General features: G+C 41.4%; 1 protein-coding gene across 3 annotated transcripts in view; it reads right to left on the bottom strand.

Annotated features, from left to right (window-relative positions):
* Window positions 1–20,774, bottom strand: part of LOC123592517 (methylthioadenosine phosphorylase) — a 49,935-nt gene that overhangs the window by 8,831 nt on the left and 20,330 nt on the right. For all 3 annotated transcript variants that reach the window (XM_045467637.1, XM_045467639.1, XM_045467638.1), the window contains exons 5-6: window positions 5,571–5,673; window positions 741–980 (exon numbers count right to left, since the gene is read on the bottom strand). In XM_045467637.1, the coding sequence (XP_045323593.1) occupies window positions 741–980; window positions 5,571–5,673 (343 nt within the window). The remainder of the gene's footprint in view (window positions 1–740; window positions 981–5,570; window positions 5,674–20,774) is intronic.

Here is a 20,774-nt window from a genome sequence, read left to right as displayed (position 1 = left end):
TCCCTAAGCCCCCCAAAAACTCAGAATGGTAGACCCTTACAGGCTTGACTGTCTGCTGTCATATTCCTACACCAAGCATCATCCATCCAGTCATGGCAGGTTAAACAGATGTGAACACAGAGTCCTCTTACCAGGAAGAGGTAATAGGTCTTTCCCTTTGAAAACAAACAACCCATAGCGCAGGATAAGGAAATTACAACCAAAACACACTTTCATCTTTAAAATAAGGCCCAAGTCTCGGGGTGCCTGGGTGGCTCAGTTGGGTAAGCGTCTGACTTCTGCTCAGGTCATGATCTCATGGTTCGTGGGTTTGAGCTCTGAGTCGGGCTCTGTGCTGACTGTTCAGAGCCTGCTTCGGATTCTGTGTCTCCCTCTCTTTCTGCCCCTCCCCTGCTTGTATTCTCTCTCTCTCTCTCAAAAATAAACATTAAAAAAATAAAAAATAAGGCGCAGGTCTCAAAATGAATTCCCACTGCACCTACATGTCTACAATGTACTGTTTACTGTTGATCCTTGGAAAGAAGTGTCTTGTTCTTCTCTCTGGAGACCTATTTTGTATCTTCCAATGAGAACTATAAAGAAAATATTTGACCATATATAAAAAGCTGACTTTAAGACCTGGTAGAAAGGTGCTTTCTGGAACTAATACAGTAGAAACAAATGGTTAAGGCACTCTCTCGATGGCTCTCATGGCACCCGGAAACCCAGGCCGTATATATTCAGAAGCAAATTCCACCTACCGCTTCCTCATGCTCCTTCCAGCAATCATAATCTGTCGCCATGGCGATACTTGCATAGCAAATTCCAGCCTCCTTAGCAAGAACCACCTCGGGAACCGTGGTCATGTTGATAACATCCGCCCCCCAGGTGCGGAACATGAAGCTTTCTGCCCGGGAGCTAAAGCGAGGTCCCTCAATTGTGACCATTGTCCCTTTTGAGTGGCACCGGAGCCCTAACTTTTTAGCAGTCTCTATGAGGACCTAGAAAACACACAGAGTCACAAACTCAAAACATACAAATGTAAGTAACAGTTTAATATTGGGTTTTTTTCCCCCAATGTTGAACAAGTTAATAACTTAAGTATTTTTCTATAAATGGCTAGTACCTGGAGGCCCTCAGACAGAGCCTAGGAGATCACGGAAATTGTTTCCTGGAGCCTCACCTTCCTTACATAATCCTGTTCCCCCAGCACCTTGCACATATGGCTTACAGCAACAAAAGCAAACAGTGAGCTTTTTCTATACACTAGGCATTTGTTTTTATACTTTAATTTCATTTATTTCTTAACAGCTTGAAGAGACTAAGCTGGGTTGTGAATATGGATTTGAGTCTGAGCTCTTCACCCCAGAGGCTGAGCTAAGGTTCTGATTCTAGTCACATCTCAAAGACATGCGAGGAACAGTTTCCAAGCTCCTGAAAGGTCTTTCATACACAATCTAAAGACCGTTGTAAAAGCTTTTCTTGGCTAGAAGATGATTTCTTCATAATCTCTTTTGCCTGTTGCCTCTCCCACAAACATACAGAAACAGAATGAGGCTGTGCAGGTTTTTTCTCTCTAGGGATAAATTTATCATGGCATCTCTTTCAATGGTAAGGCTATGCGTGGATTTTAAAAACATTATTTTTTTTTAACGTTTATTTATTTTTGAGACAGAGAGAGACAGAGCATGAATGGGGGAGGGTCAGAGAGAGGGAGACACAGAATCTGATACAGGCTCCAGGCTCTGAGCTGTCAGCACAGAGCCCCACGCGGGGCTCAAACCCACGGACCGCGAGATCATGACCTGAGCCGAAGTCGGACACTTAACCGACTGAGCCACCCAGGCGCCCCTAAAAACATTATTTAAAAGCCTGATCAGTTTTTCCAGTATCTAATTAATAATGCACATCTAACCTTCAGGTTATTAATTTCTAGCCTGTGCTTCAACATTTCTTTTTAATTAAAAACAAAAATGAAGTCCTAAAAAAAAAAATTAAGTCTTTTAAACTTAACTGTTAACCTACTTAAGCACTGCCAGAAATTCACTTAATCTTTGTATGTTGTTTTCTCATCTGTAAAATGGTAATTAAGATTGTATTATAGAAGTGTTGTGCAGGTTAAAGGAGCTAAGGAATATACATCACAGAACTGTGTTGGGCATATTGTAAACACTGTGTAAAAAGCCAAACCGGTCTTCTAACAATTGTTAATTTTGGCACCTTCTACACACGTTTGCCAAATAATTGACAAAGGTTCCTGGGGTGCTTTAAATATAAAATGGAGAGACTCAATGTCAATAAAGTCTCCAATTTAGGCCAAAGTATGTCTAGCCTGCATGTGTCGGAACCACATAAGCAAATTAACCTATTTCTTAAATAATTTTGGCAAGAGCCTTAGCAACTCCAAATTTAGAAGCGTGACAAGTCATAGGACAGTGAACAGTTGATGTTATATCATGTTTATTTATCCCAGATTATGTTGAAAATAAGAGTATGCTTAATAAAAACTTTTCCCTAGAGTACAGGTTATAAATTCAAAGGCCTAAATCACTCCTCTTTCCCCTACCTACCCCCGCCACCCCCAAATTAAGAATATACCCAGCCTAGGGGTGCCTGGGTGGCTCTGTTGGTTGAGCATCCAACTTCGGCTCAGGTCATGATCTCCCAGTTCGTGAATTCAAGCCCTGCATCAGGCTCTGTGCTGACAGCTCAGAGACTGGAGTCTGCTTCAGATTCTGTTTTTCTCTCTCTCTCTGTCCCTCCCCCGCTGGTGGTCTGTGTCTCTCTCAAAAATGAAGGAACATTTAAAAAATTGTTTTTAAAAGATATAGCCAGCCCAGTCCTGTCTTCATTAAATGTCTTTTAAAATCCTGAATACCTAAGCTGTATGTCTGGCCAAACTTGAGCACCTCTAGAGATGAGTGAAGGAATAGCACAACCACTTGGTACACTGGATTATGGCGTGTTAAGTTCTCACGTCACTCTGGGAGGTGGGTGCATGATGGTGAGGAGGAAGAAGAGAAGGCTTCTTTGGGTGTGGGCCCGCTACAGTGACAGACCCCGGGGTCTCATCACTTTGCACCCCCCACAAGAACAGAGAACTCCAACACTATGTACCAGAGATACAAACCACAGGCTGACTGAGAGATCTCTGGGTCTGAGGTCAAGATGCTTTCATTTACATGTTTCGAGCAATCATGATGGAATTCCTGAACCCACCACCATCCTTCAAATATTATCAGCAATATTAGATCACCAAGCTAAATATATTTTATGTGTTAGAACTTCCAAAGACTGTGTCTTCAGATTACCTCCTAAAACGACATGAAGTGAAAATATTTTGGGGGTAGAAGTGACATGGGACAAAAGATAAACACTACAAAAGGATATTATTCTGTGACGAGTATTTTTTCCACCCACGTCCTAGTGAGCCAATTCACCTCCCCAAGGGAAATCACTAGTTTTTTGGGCCAGTTTTCCAAAAAGACTCTATTTGCATGTAAATATTTTCATATTTACCTCTTTATATATAACACAAGTGGTAGAGCAGTACAACCATTGTTCACACCTTGTCTGCCACTTGACAATTCACCTTGACAATCCTTCCTCATCAGTACATGAAAAGTCATGTGAATGTTCAAAGTTAAAGTAATAATTACCAAGGGGCAGCACCATCTACTCTTTACATTTCTGGACAATATTTACAAATCTCTCAGAGTATGTAGGAATAAAGTTATATTCCAAAGGCTTATTTTTCTTTTTTTTTTTTTTTTTAGTTAGAGAACACGCACAAGAGGAGGAGGGGGGTGGGAATGGGGAGAGGGAGAGGGAGAGAGTGGGAGAGAGGGAGAGAGAGAATATCCCAAGCAGGCTCAACATTCAGTGTGGAGCCTAACGTGGGGGCTCCATCCCACAACCCTGGGATCACGACCTGAGTTGAAATGAAGAATCGGACGCTCACCTGCCTGAACCACCTAGGCACCCCTTTCCCATTTTCTTAAACTGCCTTTCCTAGCACTCTAAATGTTGGGGGGGTCCCTTGACTTGGCTAGACCAATAACTGCTGAGTAAATGTGGTCTCAAGGGAGGCCAAACTCTGTTACTGGAAACTATCACCAAGCCACCACATTTGCATGAGTTCTGAAGACATCATTAGTATTTCCCTTACCCTACCTCTACTCCTAGTACTGTAAATCAGCGTTTTCTCTGTGGGACAAGATCTCAAGCGTATCTCTCCCTAGTCTATTTCTTCCCAAGCTGCCCCCATTTGGAAATGGATGAGAATTTTATATACATCTAATTAACCCTGGAAAACAAATTCATTATGTGGACAGATCTGTGTTTCAGAGGGAAGACTAGCACCAACATTTTGATATATTCTGCTGCTAACTACCCAGAAACATATACATCCAAATACAAAAATACAAACTTAACCTTCCATTTTTTTTTTAAACAAATAAAAAATTACTTTCACAGAAATCAGAGGGAACCAACAAGCAGTGGTATATCTGAAATGGCTTCCCTGCCCCCCGATCCCCCGCAACTCCTGGTTTAAGATTCTAGAATTTTGAGATCACAGTGAGGTTAAGACGCCCTTGCTATTAACCACAAGGAACCTATTTTTACACAATTATGCAGGGTTGAACATAAAAGTTCTCCTACTTTCCATATGTAGGTGTTGAAATTATCTGAATGAGTGGCATGGTTAGGTACTTCCACTGGCATTTGTAGGGCTATCCCCGTAGTTCTGAGATTTTACTATAATCCTGGAAAGGAGGCTAGACAGTAATAGCCAAACTCATCTTAAAAGTCAATGATGCCAACCTGACAATTTACAGATTATCACTAATAACTTAATTCATAAAAGCAGTTCCCACTCATTGGATGTCTCATAACAGGTATAGTTCAAAGTACTTTATGAGTAATAACCTATCTATCCCTCACACATTTCTATGAGGTACAGGTTATCATTATCTTCATTTTCCAAATGGGGAAACTGAGGCTCAGAGGCATTAAGTAACTTGTCCAACAAAACACAACTAAGCAGAAGAGCAGAGGTTTGACCCAAGAACCAAGGTAATCTTGTTCTAGACTATATATCCTTGACTAATACGCTGTCCTACACTAAATTATTTAAAAGGTATTCTGGGCCACCAGGGTGGTTCAGTCAGTTAAGTATCCGACTCATGGTTTCAGCTCAGGTCATGATCTCATGGTTCATGGGATCATGCCCTGAGTCGGGCTCCATGCGGACAGCTCAGGGCCTGCTTGGGATTCTCTCTCTCCCTCTTTCTGCTCCTTCCCTGCTTGTGCGCACATGCACCCTCTCTCTCAAAATAAATAAACTTAAAAAAAGGTTTTCTGACAGCAAAATCAAGTCCTATAAAGAGTAGCTTGCAACTTTGAGTGATTCAGCTTATAAATGACTGAGAGGCATTACTGACACAGAGAAACTCTTCGTGAAACCTTGCCCAAGAAGCAAGCTTGAGAGGTGGAAGAGGGACCATGTGCTTAGCCAATTAGTCTAACTCTAGATGCCACCCCAAGCCCTTACAACTTATTTTAGCGCACCTTCTAGAAAGACTACAAACCTCTCTCGTTTTGGGGCAGAACGGCTCAGCCATGGGAATATGGCATACTCCTCTGGAACAGGAATGACTTCCATCATAGAAGGTCTGAGGCCTTATGGTGGTCCTATAAAATAAAGTGAAAAAAAATTTTTTTTAAAAGCCATCACTCCATCCTCTGGAGGCTGGTGAATCAACTTTATCTAGGTCAGCATCTTGGTGCCTGCTCCAGAATCAATAGCTCTGGATATGGTGAAGGCAACTATTGGAAAAGCCACTCTGGAATGGTATTTGGCTTTTTTGGCTCTGGGTTGGTGGCAAAACGCTTCCCACCAGGTCTGGTGACTATGACAGGACAACCAAAGTGGACTGTAGGCACAGCTCAACTTTGGGCTCGGGAGGTTGGGTAAACCACTTAAGAAGTCACTATAAAATTCCCTATCATTGTAGATGTAGAGGACTGTACAGTGAACCCCATACATATCCATCACCTGGATTCAACAATTCAAATGTTGTCAAGCTTGCCTTATCTGTTAGCTTTTCCATGATTGCAAATCTCAGACTTTGTCATTTTGCCCCTCATTAGATGGACCAAAATATGTGTACTTTTCACTGCAATGTCACTATCACATCTGATTAAAATTAATTCCTCAGCACCAACTAATACACAGACCACATGCAAATTTCCTTGATGCCCTCAAAAATGTCCCTTTTTTTTTTTTTTTTTAAACAAATGCTTCTTTAGTTTCAAGTTCCAGATGAGGTCCTAAACTTGCATTTGATTGACCTGTCTCTAATGAAAGTCATTTCTGCCCTCTACCCCCAATCTTATTTTTTCATGCCTTTGGCCCACTGAAAAAGCAGCCATTTGTCCTGCTCCACTTTTGGGAATCTCTTTGCCACCCCAGTTAGCTTGTTGCTCTACCCATCGTAATCAGTTCTGAACTCTCTTAGTTCAACTTTTTGGTAAAACATTTTTGAATCCACAAAGAAGAGGTTAAAATTAACCCAGAGCCAGAGCCAAATCACCCTGTAATTTTCACCCGAAGTTTTCAGAATAAAGCACTTTCTATGTCCTTTATATTGTTCTCAACTTGAACTCATGAGTAATACAGGAAAGAGACTCTTCATCTTTCCTACAGAGGGGAGGGCTGGAGAGGGCCAGACCAAGGGAAAACAGGGGAAGGTAGATCACTTAATGTCTACTTCCGGGGACGGGAGAGAAGAAAACGGCATGGAGAATATACTGGTTCAGTTTATACAGCTGGTGGGTCTGCCTACCAAAATTAATCTGTTACTTTCATCCTGTCACATATCAAACAGGGACACTAACTGGCACCAAAGCCACCTGGCTCAGTAAGGAGGCCTCCGTGCTTTGCAGGGATGAAAACCTAGCCTGTACTCCTCCCAACCTTTTGTCATGTGTCTCAGGGGAAGGCTAAGTTAACCCCAAAGCAATTCCAGATGGGGTTGAAGAACAGGTCAAATGACTGTTCCAGCCCATATAAACAGAGGCTTTTCTCTTTTTATAAAACTAACCAATAAAATGGTGCCACGTACTCCAGCTCTGGCTTGGTATCTGCCTTCCATGAGTCAAATATTAGCAATATCCCCATTTACAACCATGATCGAGTACAAAAACAGGGCCACAAAAACCTCTAGCAGCTATACCCCAATGTCCACGCAATAGAACCCACACCGTATCTCTGTCCCTCTCTCCTCTATTTCTACCCCTTCTTTGCCTAATCACTCCTCTCTGTTCTGAACTTCTATCTTAAGACAAAACATGTATTAGTTATGCTTTATGTTATGTCATATACATGTGATATTATTAACTATAGTTTTCATTTCCTCTGTCAAGTGGAAGATTTTACATTTTTCACTTTAAATAAAGCTCTTTAACCACTAGCTATATGGCTTAGCGCAAACTGCCGTATCTTTTTGATTTTCCATTTCCAATCATAAAATGTAGTTTATCCACCCATTTATACAGGTATTATGAGGATTAAGTCAATCAAGATGTCCAGACAAATGCCAGCAGCTCAGGAGTGAGGTCTGGGCTGGAGATGGAACAGAGAGCCAGCACCAAGGAGAAGCTGTGGTTGAGGCTGGAGCCTCAGAGCACTCAAGCCTGCAGGGGCAAGTGAAGGGGACAGCCCTGAGGAGGAAATAAAGACTTTAATACTAATATTTCCAATAGTTTCAGGGCTAGGCTGTCGAGATCCAGCAAAGAAAGGAGCAAATGAGAAATACCTTGCTTCACACAGCCTGCCCACCTATCCGTGGTGTTTCATATAACTTAAGTGTCAGTACATTCAATGAAACATTTAATGACCTAAACTTCAATTGCTATAAATAGCAATACTCCTGTCCAGCATAAAATAAGGCATGATTAATGCTGAAGGAAATGCTGACCAAGGGCAATGGGGGTTTACAATCATAGGGGACAAGAGTGGAGTACATTTTCTTTGATAAGTACAGTAAAGTATATAAATGTATTTTCTTTATGATTTTCTTTTTTTAAATGTTTTTATTTATTTATTTTTGATTTTTTTTTTTTTCAACGTTTATTTATTTTTGGGACAGAGAGAGACAGAGCATGAACGGGGGAGGGTCAGAGAGAGAGGGAGACACAGAATCGGAAACAGGCTCCAGGCTCTGAGCCATCAGCCCAGAGCCTGACGCGGGGCTCGAACCCACGGACCGCGAGATCGTGACCTGGCTGAAGTCGGACGCTTAACCGACTGCGCCACCCAGGCGCCCCTATTTATTTATTTTTGACAGAGAGAGAGAGAGAGAGAGAGAGAGAGAATGCACACGCACGCAACAGAGAATCCTAAGCAGGCTCCACGCTATAAGCACATGGGGCTTACGCTTGTAAACTGTGAGATCATGACCTGAGCCACAATCAAGAGTCAGATCCTCAACAGACTAAGCCACCCAGGCACCCCTTCCTTAGAATTTTCTTTTTTTTTTTTTTTTTTAATTTTTTTTTTTTTTCAACGTTTATTTATTTTTGGGACAGAGAGAGACAGAGCATGAACGGGGGAGGGGCAGAGAGAGAGGGAGACACAGAATCGGAAACAGGCTCCAGGCTCTGAGCCATCAGCCCAGAGCCTGACGCGGGGCTCGAACTCACGGACCGCGAGATCGTGACCTGGCTGAAGTCGGACGCTTAACCGACTGTGCCACCCAGGCGCCCCCCCTTCCTTAGAATTTTCTTAATGACACCTTCTTTTCTGTAGCTTACTTTATGGTAAGACTATAGTACATAATACATATACCAGATAAAATTCACGTTAAATGACTGTTATCAAAGGCTTCTGGTCAACAGTAGACTATTAGTAGTTAAGTTTTGGGGAGGTTAAAAATTATACATGGGCTTTCAACTCAACAGGAGTCAGCACTCCTAGCCCCCATGTTGTTTAAGGGTCAACTGTAATTTGTTACAGCATCAACAGGACACTAATACATATGCTCACATGGTTTAAGATACAGTCAACTGAGTTCTGGTTTCTGCAAGTAATAAAGAAATGACGCTGAAGGCTGTTCCAACTCTTGCTACAGTTAGCAAACCTTCCCAGCTAGGCAAGAGGACTATCATTTCACTTCCCCACTAGCTTAGGACCCCACCTGGCAGAAAAGACTCTTGAAGTGACTGATCTGGCTGGCTTTACCGCTTACTCAATAACTCTATGCCTCTAGGAAAGTCAATCTGATGTCTATGCACCTCAGTTTTTATCTGTTTTCTCATATTCAGAATGAGAAGTGAGTAATACCACCTGCCTTCCAAGGTTGATGTGAAGACTGAATGAGACACATGAAGCAAGTGCTCAGCACTAGCAACTACTATTCAGGGAAAATCTACTTCTGTACTTGCCACGTGCCAACCTCAGAGCCTGACGTGTGTGTGGACCTCAAGGCAAAGGTGCACAAAAAACCGTGTGAGGCTATCAAACCCGGATACATGCTAAGAGACGTTACGTGTACATACAAACAAAAAACTGCCCATGGTAGAGTGAAGGAGGCAAAATTGTGTTGTGTACTGGCAAGAAAAATGACTTCAAGACTGCCAAGGAGAGAACACTGGGCACTTTCACACACAGAATAGGGAAAAGCCTAGAAAAAGACGGACTGGTAGGTTGTTTCTGAATCAAGACTCTTAAATCAGCCATAAGACAGTCATTTGTTAATAATTATCCTTTGAAGAAATGCTGAGTTGCAAACAACTTGTCCTACAGCAGAAGCAAACCTAACTGCACATCTCTGAGGAGGCACATGTCCCCAACAGGCCTCAGCATGCAGGAACATGAGTCAATTAATATACTGGCAAAGCAGGGCCAACGACTACTCATAAGGAGCATGGCTTTGGGGAAATGATTCCACCCACATCACTTAAAAGATATCCAAACAATAATGTGCATGGGCAGAGACAAACTCAGTTTCTGAGAAATCAAAATGAAATAAAATAACCTCCCAGTCCCTCTTTTCATTATAGCCTGGGCTCTGAGGGAAAGTGGAGGTGTTCTGTGTAGGTCTGTCACAGCCACCTTGACGCCCAGAAGCTGTGCTAGCAATTTATCCTACAGGGATGTTCACACAAATACAAAGATAACTGGACACACCAATGTTAACTGAACCAGTTAATACAAACAGGAAACTGAAAACAAATTTCTCACTTAGAAGGCAACTTAAATAAATCACATACCCAACAATGGAAGAGTGTATAGCTGTTAGGAAGAACGTGATGATATCTGACTACAGGTATGGAAAGCTAAGAGAGATGGTGAAAAGGGAAAACCGCATGTTGTGAACTAGAATAAAATAAAAAGAAAAACTTCTTTTTCTAGAACTCCTACAGTCATACAAACGTATTTTCTTTGTGTTAAAGAATATATAAATGTATATAATATGGACTCACAAAATGCTTGATTTAGTTAACAATATCTCTTTTTTTTAGTTAATGGTACATCTCGACGATTTTTCTAGATCAGGGCATAAAAATCTATTTGTTTAAAGTGCTAAATAGAAAGCCACAGATAGGCCAGTATATTTATTATACAAAAAATGGGTAATTAAAAAGGGTACAACCAGTATCTCTGCATGAGCTACCTTATACACAGTTCTCAAAAAACCAAGAAAAGGAACTATTTCGGTCAAAGGCCACACACTTTTGAAGTTTAATAGATCTTACCAAACTGCTTTTCAAAGGGCTGTAGCAAGGCATACACCCACTGGAAACATAGGACGGTGTCACTTTCTACCATATGCTCTCCTCTACCATTTTCATTTTATTCCATTACAAATATGCATTACTCTTTAAACGCTTTAAAACACAAGACTGTTGGGGCGCCTGGGTGGCGCAGTCAGTTAAGCGTCCGACTTCAGCCAGGTCACGATCTTTCGGTCCGTGAGTTCGAGCCCCGCGTCGGGCTCTGGGCTGATGGCTCAGAGCCTGGAGCCTGTTTCCGATTCTGTGTCTCCCTCTCTCTCTCTGCCCCTCCCCCGTTCATGCTCTGTCTCTCTCTGTCCCAAAAATAAATAAACGTTGAAAAAAAAAAAAATTTAAAACACAAAACTGTTGGATAGCATTTTAGTTTTAGCACATATTACAACACCAGAGACAATTTAAATTAAAAATCTGAAAAGTATACAAACAGGTGAAGATGGGAAAAAAAAAAAAAAAAAAAAAAAAGGGGCCAAGTCACCAACGGATGAAATCAGAAGGGTTATTTATATCTTAGGAAACATGCGTAATTTTAAGATCAACAGGATTAAGAATGAGCCTTCTCAATTTCTAGTATATATGTGTGTAGGTGTACACACACATATTTGTGAACAGCATTGTCATGAGCACGTTTATAAGTGAAGGATCAAATCCTAGAAGACTTGGGTCAAGGGTTCTTATCTGGAAAAGAAAGGTAGGGCACACGGGGAAAGCAAGATAGTATTTAAAACTGCAGTGGGTAGAAGCAGAGGAAATTCTGATGTGAATGGCAACAAAGTAGGCCACGACAGAGTCTGCTCTATTAATCAGAAGAAACCGAAACCTTCTAAATTTGGACAAAGGTCATTAAGATCCCACTATTGCTCTGATCTAATGAGTGCTTATGGTGCTACAGAAAAGGAGAAAACCCAATGATGTTTATATCCCAATGAGGAGGCAATACTGCTCAATAAATAGCTAACAGTTTCCCTTCTTATTCTGGACTTTTCATGAGGTCTTGCTAAACACAGGATGCAGAGCAGTAGCCAAGAACAAAATCTCGACTCCGACACAGGTGGTGAGTAACAATCTCTTTGGGTCTCAGTTTTCTCATCTGTACGAGATGCTTTCCAGTGTTGTGATAATTAGCAGTACTAGGAACATGTTACGACTACAAAAGCAGCTTTGTTTTGCTGTAAAGTATCATGGACACCACTCAAGGTCAATGTATGTAGCTTTACAAGATCCTGTTTGCAACTTCACGACATTCCACAGGATGGCTGTCAACCACTGCTGTAGGCTGCTCACTCAGGAAACAATATACATATATCCTGGTATGTGTCTAGAAAAATTTGCTTTTATTCTTAGGACTGCAAACTGCAAAAGGGAAAGGCTGGTTGGAAAGACATGCATACTTTAAACCTTAATAAGAAGTCAGACTGCCTTTTTGTTTTGTTTTTTTTAACGTTTATTTATTTTTGAGACAGAGAGAGACAGGGCATGAACGGGGGAGGGTCAGAGAGAGGGAGACACAGAATCTGAAACACTCTCCAGGCTCTGAGCTGTCAGCACAGAGCCCGACGCGGGGCTCAAACTCACGGACCGCGAGATCGTGACCTGAGCCAAAGTTGGACGCTTAACCGACCGAGCCACCCAGGGGCCCCCAGACTGCCTTTTAAGAAGAGTTCTAACAGGGGCGCCTGGGTGGTGCAGTCGGTTAAGCGTCCGACTTCAGCCAGGTCACGATCTCGCGGTCCATGAGTTCCAGCCCCGCATCAGGCTCTGGGCTGATGGCTCAGAGCCTGGAGCCTGTTTCCGATTCTGTGTCTCCCTCTCTCTCTGCCCCTCCCCCGTTCGTGCTCTGTCTCTCTCTGTCCCAAAAATAAATAAACGTTAAAAAAAAAAAATTTAAAAAGAAGAGTTCTAACAATCTCTACCAGCAATAACTATGTGAGTTGATTATCCAGGACCTAACAGCACCTGACATGTGGGAGGAGCTTAATATTTTATTTCACTTCAGAATTACACAGAAATAACTTCATGTTTATAATCATTTATAAACATTAATAACTCACTGGGGAGAGGGAAATGGGCAGGGATACTAAGCACAAGGGCAATGGAAGAAACTACCACAAAGGTGACCAGATATATGTCAAAGATCATTGGCATCGATGACAAAAGGAACTAGGAAAAAATTACATCAAATTACAGGAAGAGCTGAGGTCTTCTACAAGAGCTTTTTTTTTTTTTTTTTTTAATTTTATTTATTTCTTTAAATTTACATCCAAGTTAGTTAGCATATAGTGCAATAATGATTTCAGGAGTAGATTCCAGTGATTCATCCCCTATGTATGACACCCAGTGCTCATCCCAACAAGTGTCATCCTTAATGCCCCTTGCCCATTTAGCCCATTCCCTGACCCACAACCCCTCTGGCAACCTTCAGTTTGTTCTCTGTATATAACAGTCTCTTTGTCCCCCTCCCTATTTTTACATTATTTTTGCTTCCCTTCCCTTATGTTCATCTGTTCTGTATCTTAAATTCCACATATGAGCGGAATCATATGATATTTGTCTATGACTTCACTTAGCATAATACCCTCTAGTTTGATCCATGTAACTGCAAACGGCAAGATTCCATTCTTTTTGACTGCTGAGGAATACTCCATTGTACATATATACCACTTCTTCTTTATCCATTCATCTGTCAAAGGACATTTGGGCTCTTTTCATACTTTGGCTATTGTCAAAAGTGCTGCTATAAACATTGGGGGCACATGTGGCCCCTTCAAAATAGCACAACTGTATCCTTTGGATAAATACCTAGTAGTGTAATGCTGGGTCATAGGGTAGTTCTATCTTTAATTTTTTTTTTTTTTTTTTTTTTTTTTTTTTTAACATTTGAGAGATAGAGAGAGAGAGCATGAGCATGGGAGAGGCAGAGAGAGGAGGAGACACAGAATCTGAAGGAGGTTCTGGGCTCTGAGCTGTCAGCACAGAGCCCGACGCGGGGCTAGAACTCACAGACAGCGAGATCATGACCTGAGCCGAAGTCAGACACTTAACCGACTGAGCCACCCAGGCGCCCCTATCTTTAATTTTTTGAGGAACATCCTTACTCTTTTCCAGAGAGGCTGTACCAGTTTGCATTCCCACCAGCAGTACAAAAGGGTTCCTCTTTCTCCAGGTCCTCGCCAACATGAGTTGTTGCCAAAGAGACACTTTAGAAAAGTGTCTATTCATGTCTTTTGCCCATTTCCTCACTGGATTGTTTCTTGGGTGTTGAGTTGGGATCAATTCTTTGGAGATTTTGGATACTAACCCTTTATCTGATATGTCATTTGTAAATATCTTCTCCCATTCCCTTGGTTGCCTTTTAGTTTTGCTGATTGTTTCCTTCCCTGTGCAGAAGCTTTTTATCTTGATGAGGTCCCAATAGTTCATTTTTGCTTTTGTTCCCCTTGCCTCCAGAGACGTGTTAAGTAAGAAGTTGCTGCAGCCAAGGTCAGAGGTCTTTGCCTGCTTTCTTCAAGGATTTTGATGGCTTCCTGTCTTACGTTTAGGTCTTTCATCCATTTTGAGTTAATTTTTGTGTATGGTGTAAGAAAGTGGTCCAGGTTCATTTTTCTACATGTCACTGTCCAGTTTTCCCAGCACCACTTGCTGAAGAGACTGTCTACATTCCACTGAATATTCTTTCTTGCTTTGTCAAAGATTAGGTGGCCATACACATCTGTGGGTCCACTTCTGCGTTCTCTATTCTGTTCTATTGATCTGAGTGTCTGTTTTTGTGCCAGTACCATACTGTCTTGATGATTACAGCTTTGTAATACATCTTGAAGTGCGGGACTGTGATGCCTCCAGCTTTGGTTTTTGGGATTGCTTTGGCTATTCAGGGACTTTTCTGGTTCCATACAAATTTTAAGATTGTTCTAGCTCTGTGAGGAATGCTAGTGTTATTTTGATAGCAATTGTGTTAAATATGTAGATTGCTTTGGATAGTATTGATATTTTAACACTATTTGTTCTTCCAATCCATAAGCCTGGAATATTTTTCCATTTTTTTGTGTCTTCAATTTCTTTCATAAGCTTGCTATAGTTTTCAGTGTATAGATTTTTTACCTCCTTGGTTAGGTTTATTTCTAGGTATTTTATGGGTTTTGGTGCAATTGTAAATGGGATTGATTCCTTAATTTCTTTTTGTTACTTCATTATTGATGTATAGAAATGAAACCAATTTCTGTGCATTGATTTTATATCCTGCGACTGCTGAATTCATGGATCAGTTCTAGCAGTTTTTGGTGGAATCTTTTGGGTTTTCCATATAGAGTATCATGTTGTCTGCAAAGAGTGAAAGTTTGACTTCCTCCTTGCTGTATCAGATGCCTTTTATTCTTTTGTGTTGTCTGATTGTTGAGGCTAGGACTTCCAAATACTATATTGAATAACAGTGGTGAGAGTGGACATACCTGTCCTTCCCTGACCTTAGGGGGAAAGTGCTCAGTTTTTCCCCACTGAGAATGATATTAGTGGTGGGTCTTTCATATATGGCTTTTAAGATCTTGAGGTATGATCCCTTTATCCCTACCTTCCTGAGGTTTTTTATCAAGAAAGGATGCTACACTTTGTCAAATGCTTTCTCTGCATCTATTGAGAGGATTATATTGTTCTTGTCCTTTTATTGATAGGATATATCACATTGCTTGTTTTGCAGATATTGAAACAGCCCTGCATCTCAGGTATAAATCCCACTTGCTCATGATGAGTAATTTTTTTAATGTATTGTTGGATCCGGTTGGCTAGTATCTTGTTGAGGATTTTTGCATCCATGTTTATCAGGGAAGTAGTTCTACTTTTTAGTGGAGTCTTTGTTTGGTTTTGGAATCAAGGTAATGATGGCTTCATAGAATGAGTTTGGAAGTTTTCCTTCCATTTCTATTTTGTGGAACAACTTCAAAAAAATAGGTGTTAACTCTTCTTTAAATGTTTGGGAGAATTCCCCTGGAAAGACGTGGACTCTTGTTTTTGGAAAACTTTTGACTACTAATTTGATTTCTTTACTGGTTATGGGTCTGTTCAAATTTTCTATTTCTCCTTGTTTCAGTTTTGGTAGCTTATGTTTCTAGGAATTTGTCCATTTCTTCCACATTGCCCAATTTCTTGAGGTGTAATTGCTCATAATATTCTCTTATTGTTTGTATTTCTGCAGTGTTGGTTGTGATATCTCCTCTTTCATTCTTGATTTCATTTATTTGGGTCCTTTTTTCTTTTTGATCAAAGTGGCTAGGGGGTTATCAACTTTTTTAATTCTCTCAAAGAACCAGCTCCTGGTTTCACTGACTGTTCTACGGTTTCTTTTGGTTTTGTTAGCATTGATTTCTGTTCTAATCTTTATTATTTCCCATCTTCTGCTGGTTTGGGGTTTTATTAGCTGTTCTTTTTCCAGCTCTTCAAGGTTTAAGGTTAACTTGTGTATCTGACACCCTTCTTCCTTCTTTAGGAAGGCCTGGATTGCTTCCTGGATATACTTCCCTCTTATGACTGCCTTTGCTGCATCCCACAGGTTTTGAGTTGTGGTGTTATCGTTTTCATTGGCTTCCATGTACTTTTTAATTTCCTTTTTAACTTCTTGGTTAGCCCATTCATTCTTTACTAGGATGTTCTTTAGTCTCCAAGTATTTGTTGTCTTCCAGATTTTTTCTTGTGGTTGATTTCAAGTTTCACAGTGTTGTGGTCTAAAATATGCATGGTATGATCTCAGTCTTTTTGTACTTGTTGAGGGCTGATTTGTGTTCCAATATGTGATATATTCTGGAGAATACTTGAGAAGAATGTATATTCTGCTGCTTCAGGATGAAATGTTCTGAATAATATCTGCTAAGTCCATCTGGTCCAGTGTGTCATTCAAAGCTGTTGCTTCCTTGCTGATTTTCTGTTTAGGTGATCTGTCCATTGCTGTAAGTAGGGTATTGAAGTCCCCTACTATTATGGTATTATTATCAATGAGTTTCTGTATGTTTGTGATTAACTGATTTATAAATTTGGGGGCTCCAACATTTGGAGCATAAATGTTTACAATGGTTAGATCTTCTTGGTGGATAGACTCCTTAATCATGATAAAATGCCCTTCTTTATCTCGTTAGTCTTCATTTTAAAATCTAGATTGTCTGATATAAGTATGGCTACTATGGCTTTCTTTTGGCAACCATTAGCATGATAGATGATTCTCCATCCCCTTACTTTCAATCTGCAGGTGTCTTTAGGTCTAAAATGGGTTGCTTATAAACAACATATAGATGGATTTTCTTTTCTTATCCATTCTGTTACCCTATGTCTTTTGATTGGAGCATTTAGTCCATTAATATTTAGAGTGAGTACTGAAAGATATGAATTTATTGCCATTATGTTGCCTGTAGAGTTGGGAGTTTCTGGTGGTGATCTCAGGTCATTTCTAGTCTTTGTTGCTTTTTTGTTTTGTTTTGTTTCATCTTTTCTCCCCTCAGAGAGTTCCCCCCTAAAATTTCTTACAGGGCCGGTTTAGTGGTCACAAACTCCTTTAGTTTTTGTTTGGGAATTTTTTTTTATCTCTCCTTGCATTTTGAATGACAGCCTTGATGGATAAAGAATTCTTGGCTACTTATTCTGATTCAGCACAATAAATATATCCTGCCACTCCTTTATGGCCTGCCAAGTTCTGTAGATAGGTCTGTTGCAAATCTGATCTGTCTTCCCTTGTAGGTTAAGGACTCTTTTTCCCTTGCTGCTTTCATGATTCTTTCCTTGTCTGTGTATTTTGTGAATTTGACTATGATATGCCTTGTTGATGATTGGGTTTTGTTGAATCTAAAGGGGGTTCTCTGTGCTTCCTGGATTTGGATGTCTGTGTCTTTCCCCAGGTTAGTAAAGTTTTCTGCTATGATTTGCTCACATAAGCCTTCTACCCCTTTTTCTGTCTCTTCATCTTCTAGTACCCCTAGGATTCGGATGTTACTCCTTTTTAATGAGTCACTGAGTTCTCTAATTCTTATATCATGCTCTTTTGCCTTAGTTTCCCTCTTTTGTTCTGCTTCATTATTCTACATAAATTTGTCTTCTATATTGCTGATACGCTGTTCTGCTTCATTCATCCTTGCCCTTGTGACATCAATTCGAGATTGCATCTCAGTTATAGCATTTCTAATTTTGTCCTGACTAGATTTTACTTCTTGTGTCTCTGCAGAAAGGGATGCTATGCTTTTTTCAACCCTAGCTAGTATTCTTATTATTATGATTCTAAATTCTGGTTCAGACATCTTGCTTGTATCTGTGCTGATTAAGTCCCTGACTGTCATTTCTTCCTGGTCTTTCTTTTGGGGTGAATTTTGTCATTTTGGAGGAAGAAAAAGAATTAATAAAATAAAAGTTGAAAAATTAAAAGCACCACAAAATCAAATAAAGAACTGAAGATCCTAGGTGTGTTTTGGTCTAGTTGTTGAAAGAAGCTGGACAGAATAGAGAAAAAAGGGAGGAAAAGAAAAAAAAGGAAAAAAGGAAAATGTTTGAAAATTTAAAAACATAAAAACAATAAATAAAATGGAATGATGAAGTAAAATAGAACTAAAAATTTTACAAAAAAGTAAAAGTATAGTAGAAAAAATTAAAGAAAAATTTTTACTAATATGGAAAATAAGTTTTTCTCTTTATGTATTCAAGAATAAGAGAAGAAAAAAAATTCAATAGCTGGACCAACAGAATGAAATATGATTGGAATTATGTCCAGTTTCTCTTGGAAGTCAAACTATGAAGCACTTTATGGTCTAAACTAAGCAGGCAGAGACGTGTGGTGTTCCTCTAGAGCACAGTTGGCACAGTTGGATGGGGTTGGTACAATGGCTCTGTTCTCCACTAGATGGTGCTGAGTTTACCAGGGTGGATCATTTGTGGTACACCTTTCACATGAAGGGTGAAAATGGTGTCACCCAGCTACCCAGTCTCTAGTATCAGAACTCTGTGCTCTCCCCAACAGGCAATCAAGCGCCCCTCCTTTGTCTCCGGCTTCCGTCCACTCCCCTCTTCTACACTGTCCTTGACCAAGCCATCAGCCTGCCAGGCGGCACCTCCCTCCTGAGCTTTATCTCAGATGGAGCTGTGTTTCCAAACCCCTCACTTCTGAGGGCCCTGTGGCTTTGACCCACTCCAATCCTCTGGGGGAGGGTCTCACTGAGCAATGGCCAGGTGCCAGCCTGCCCCAGAAAAAGTTCAGATCGTGTAACAGCAGCATTCCAGGGATTATGGTAAATCACAACACACATCTGGTGCCAGGCTTCACCTTTAACATCCTTGTTCCAACACCAGCAAATGTGGCTGTTCTCCGGGGTCCACTGGGACCTTTGCCTGCAGGGAGGCCGCACAACCTCTACCAAATGTCCTCTCAGCAGGGGAACCACTTCTCCCCATGTGGCCTGAGGACCCCTCAGACCCTGCTGTCTGCTCCTAGGAATTCACCTTTCCCACTAGAGCTCCAACAGGTATCAAGCTGTGGAGTTTCAGACTCTGCACTCCCCTGTTTATAGTGTCTTAACGGTATTTAAACCCTCTTCTTTGTATTTTCTCCTTTCTCCCTTTCTTGTTAAGCCCCTTACAGATGTTTCCACTCTTTCTCTTTCTCTCCAGCTGCTTTCGGGGGGAGTGCTTTTCCTGTATTCTCTCCTCCACCCCAGTCTCCATCATCTCTCCGCAAGCAAAATCAGCTCTCTACCCTCTACGGCTTCTCTCTCCCCTAGTTCACTTCTGCGTGCCATGTAACCGCCAAGTTCTGTGCTTCAAGTTGTGCAGCCTGTTGTGTTAATCCTCAGATCAGTTTTTAGGTGTGCAAAATAGTTTGGTGTTGATCTAGCTGCATTTCAGGGATGAGAGAGGCAAAAAAAACCTTCCATGCTGCTCCGCCATCTAGGCCCCTCCCAAACAAAGAGCTTATTAGGACATTCCTTCTCCCCAAGGCTGTATCGTTAACTCAGCCCTGTGGGTCTGAGCTGGTACTAATCACCACTGTGTGACAACCCTAAGCGAGTGCTCCCAGAGAGTAGTGGATGCTTTGTTTCCAGCACTTTTCTGATCATGTCTTTGTTTCTGTTCTATTTTCTGGGAGTAGTCTGGAAACCAGCTTTGCAGGAGACACACTGGAGAGAAGGAGGGATGTGGGGGAAGTGGTTGACAGAGAACAGAGGGTCGTTCAAAGCACACACAGGTATGACCTGAGGATGGACTCTCCATGCAGGGGTGACCCAGAGCCATGGCACTGACTGCCAGGTTGAGGCAGCACCATGGGTATGATCAACTTAGGAATTTTCCAAGCAGGGAAGGAAGAGCTGAGGTGGGGTGAGAGTGTGGGGTTAGAAGACATCCAAGGGGGGTAATTTAATCTTGAATTACAAAGTGTGAGGTATCTCTGGGACCCTGTCCTGTATCTAGTGGCCAGTGGGATCTGAAGGGGGAAGGCGCAGCTGGGAAGTCTGTGTGGGAAGGGTGGGTGAGGTCACAGGCTCTGGATGCTAACTGGACTTCAAACTCCATGGGTCCCACTTACTAGAGAGTAATGACCAGTATCTTTGAGTTTTAAGTCTCCTCAACCATAAACTGAGAAAATTACACTTGTACGTGGTGAACAGGATTAAGGGATTTGTGGCACTTGGTAATAACCCCCAAACTGGGAGCTTATCAGCATTTTTAATAAGAGAAGGGCTATGAAGCGAGGCAGTAATAAGAGAACTAGGTTGCGGAGTAGAATGAGGAAACTCTCGGGAACATGGGTATAGCTGCCCCTGCTTCCTGGACAGGTGGGCAGGAAGATGGTAAAGGCTGGGCACGCAAGTAACTGGTGAGAGGGAGGGGGAAGGAACATGGTAAGTTATGCCTAATAGCTTCTGTTTTTTCATAAAGAAGTAATACTCTCAACTAAGAGTGAAGGAGAGGGGCAGGAAGCAGTCAGGGTTTGAAACTGCTGCTCACGGGCATGGAAAAAGGGCTAAGGGAGGGCTTCCTGT

The sequence above is a fragment of the Leopardus geoffroyi genome, chromosome D4 (genome assembly GCF_018350155.1).
Source record: "Leopardus geoffroyi isolate Oge1 chromosome D4, O.geoffroyi_Oge1_pat1.0, whole genome shotgun sequence".
Taxonomy (NCBI): Eukaryota; Metazoa; Chordata; class Mammalia; order Carnivora; family Felidae; genus Leopardus; species Leopardus geoffroyi.
The sequence above is the reverse complement of the archived record's forward strand: the minus strand, read 5'-3'. Positions and strand labels throughout refer to the sequence as shown.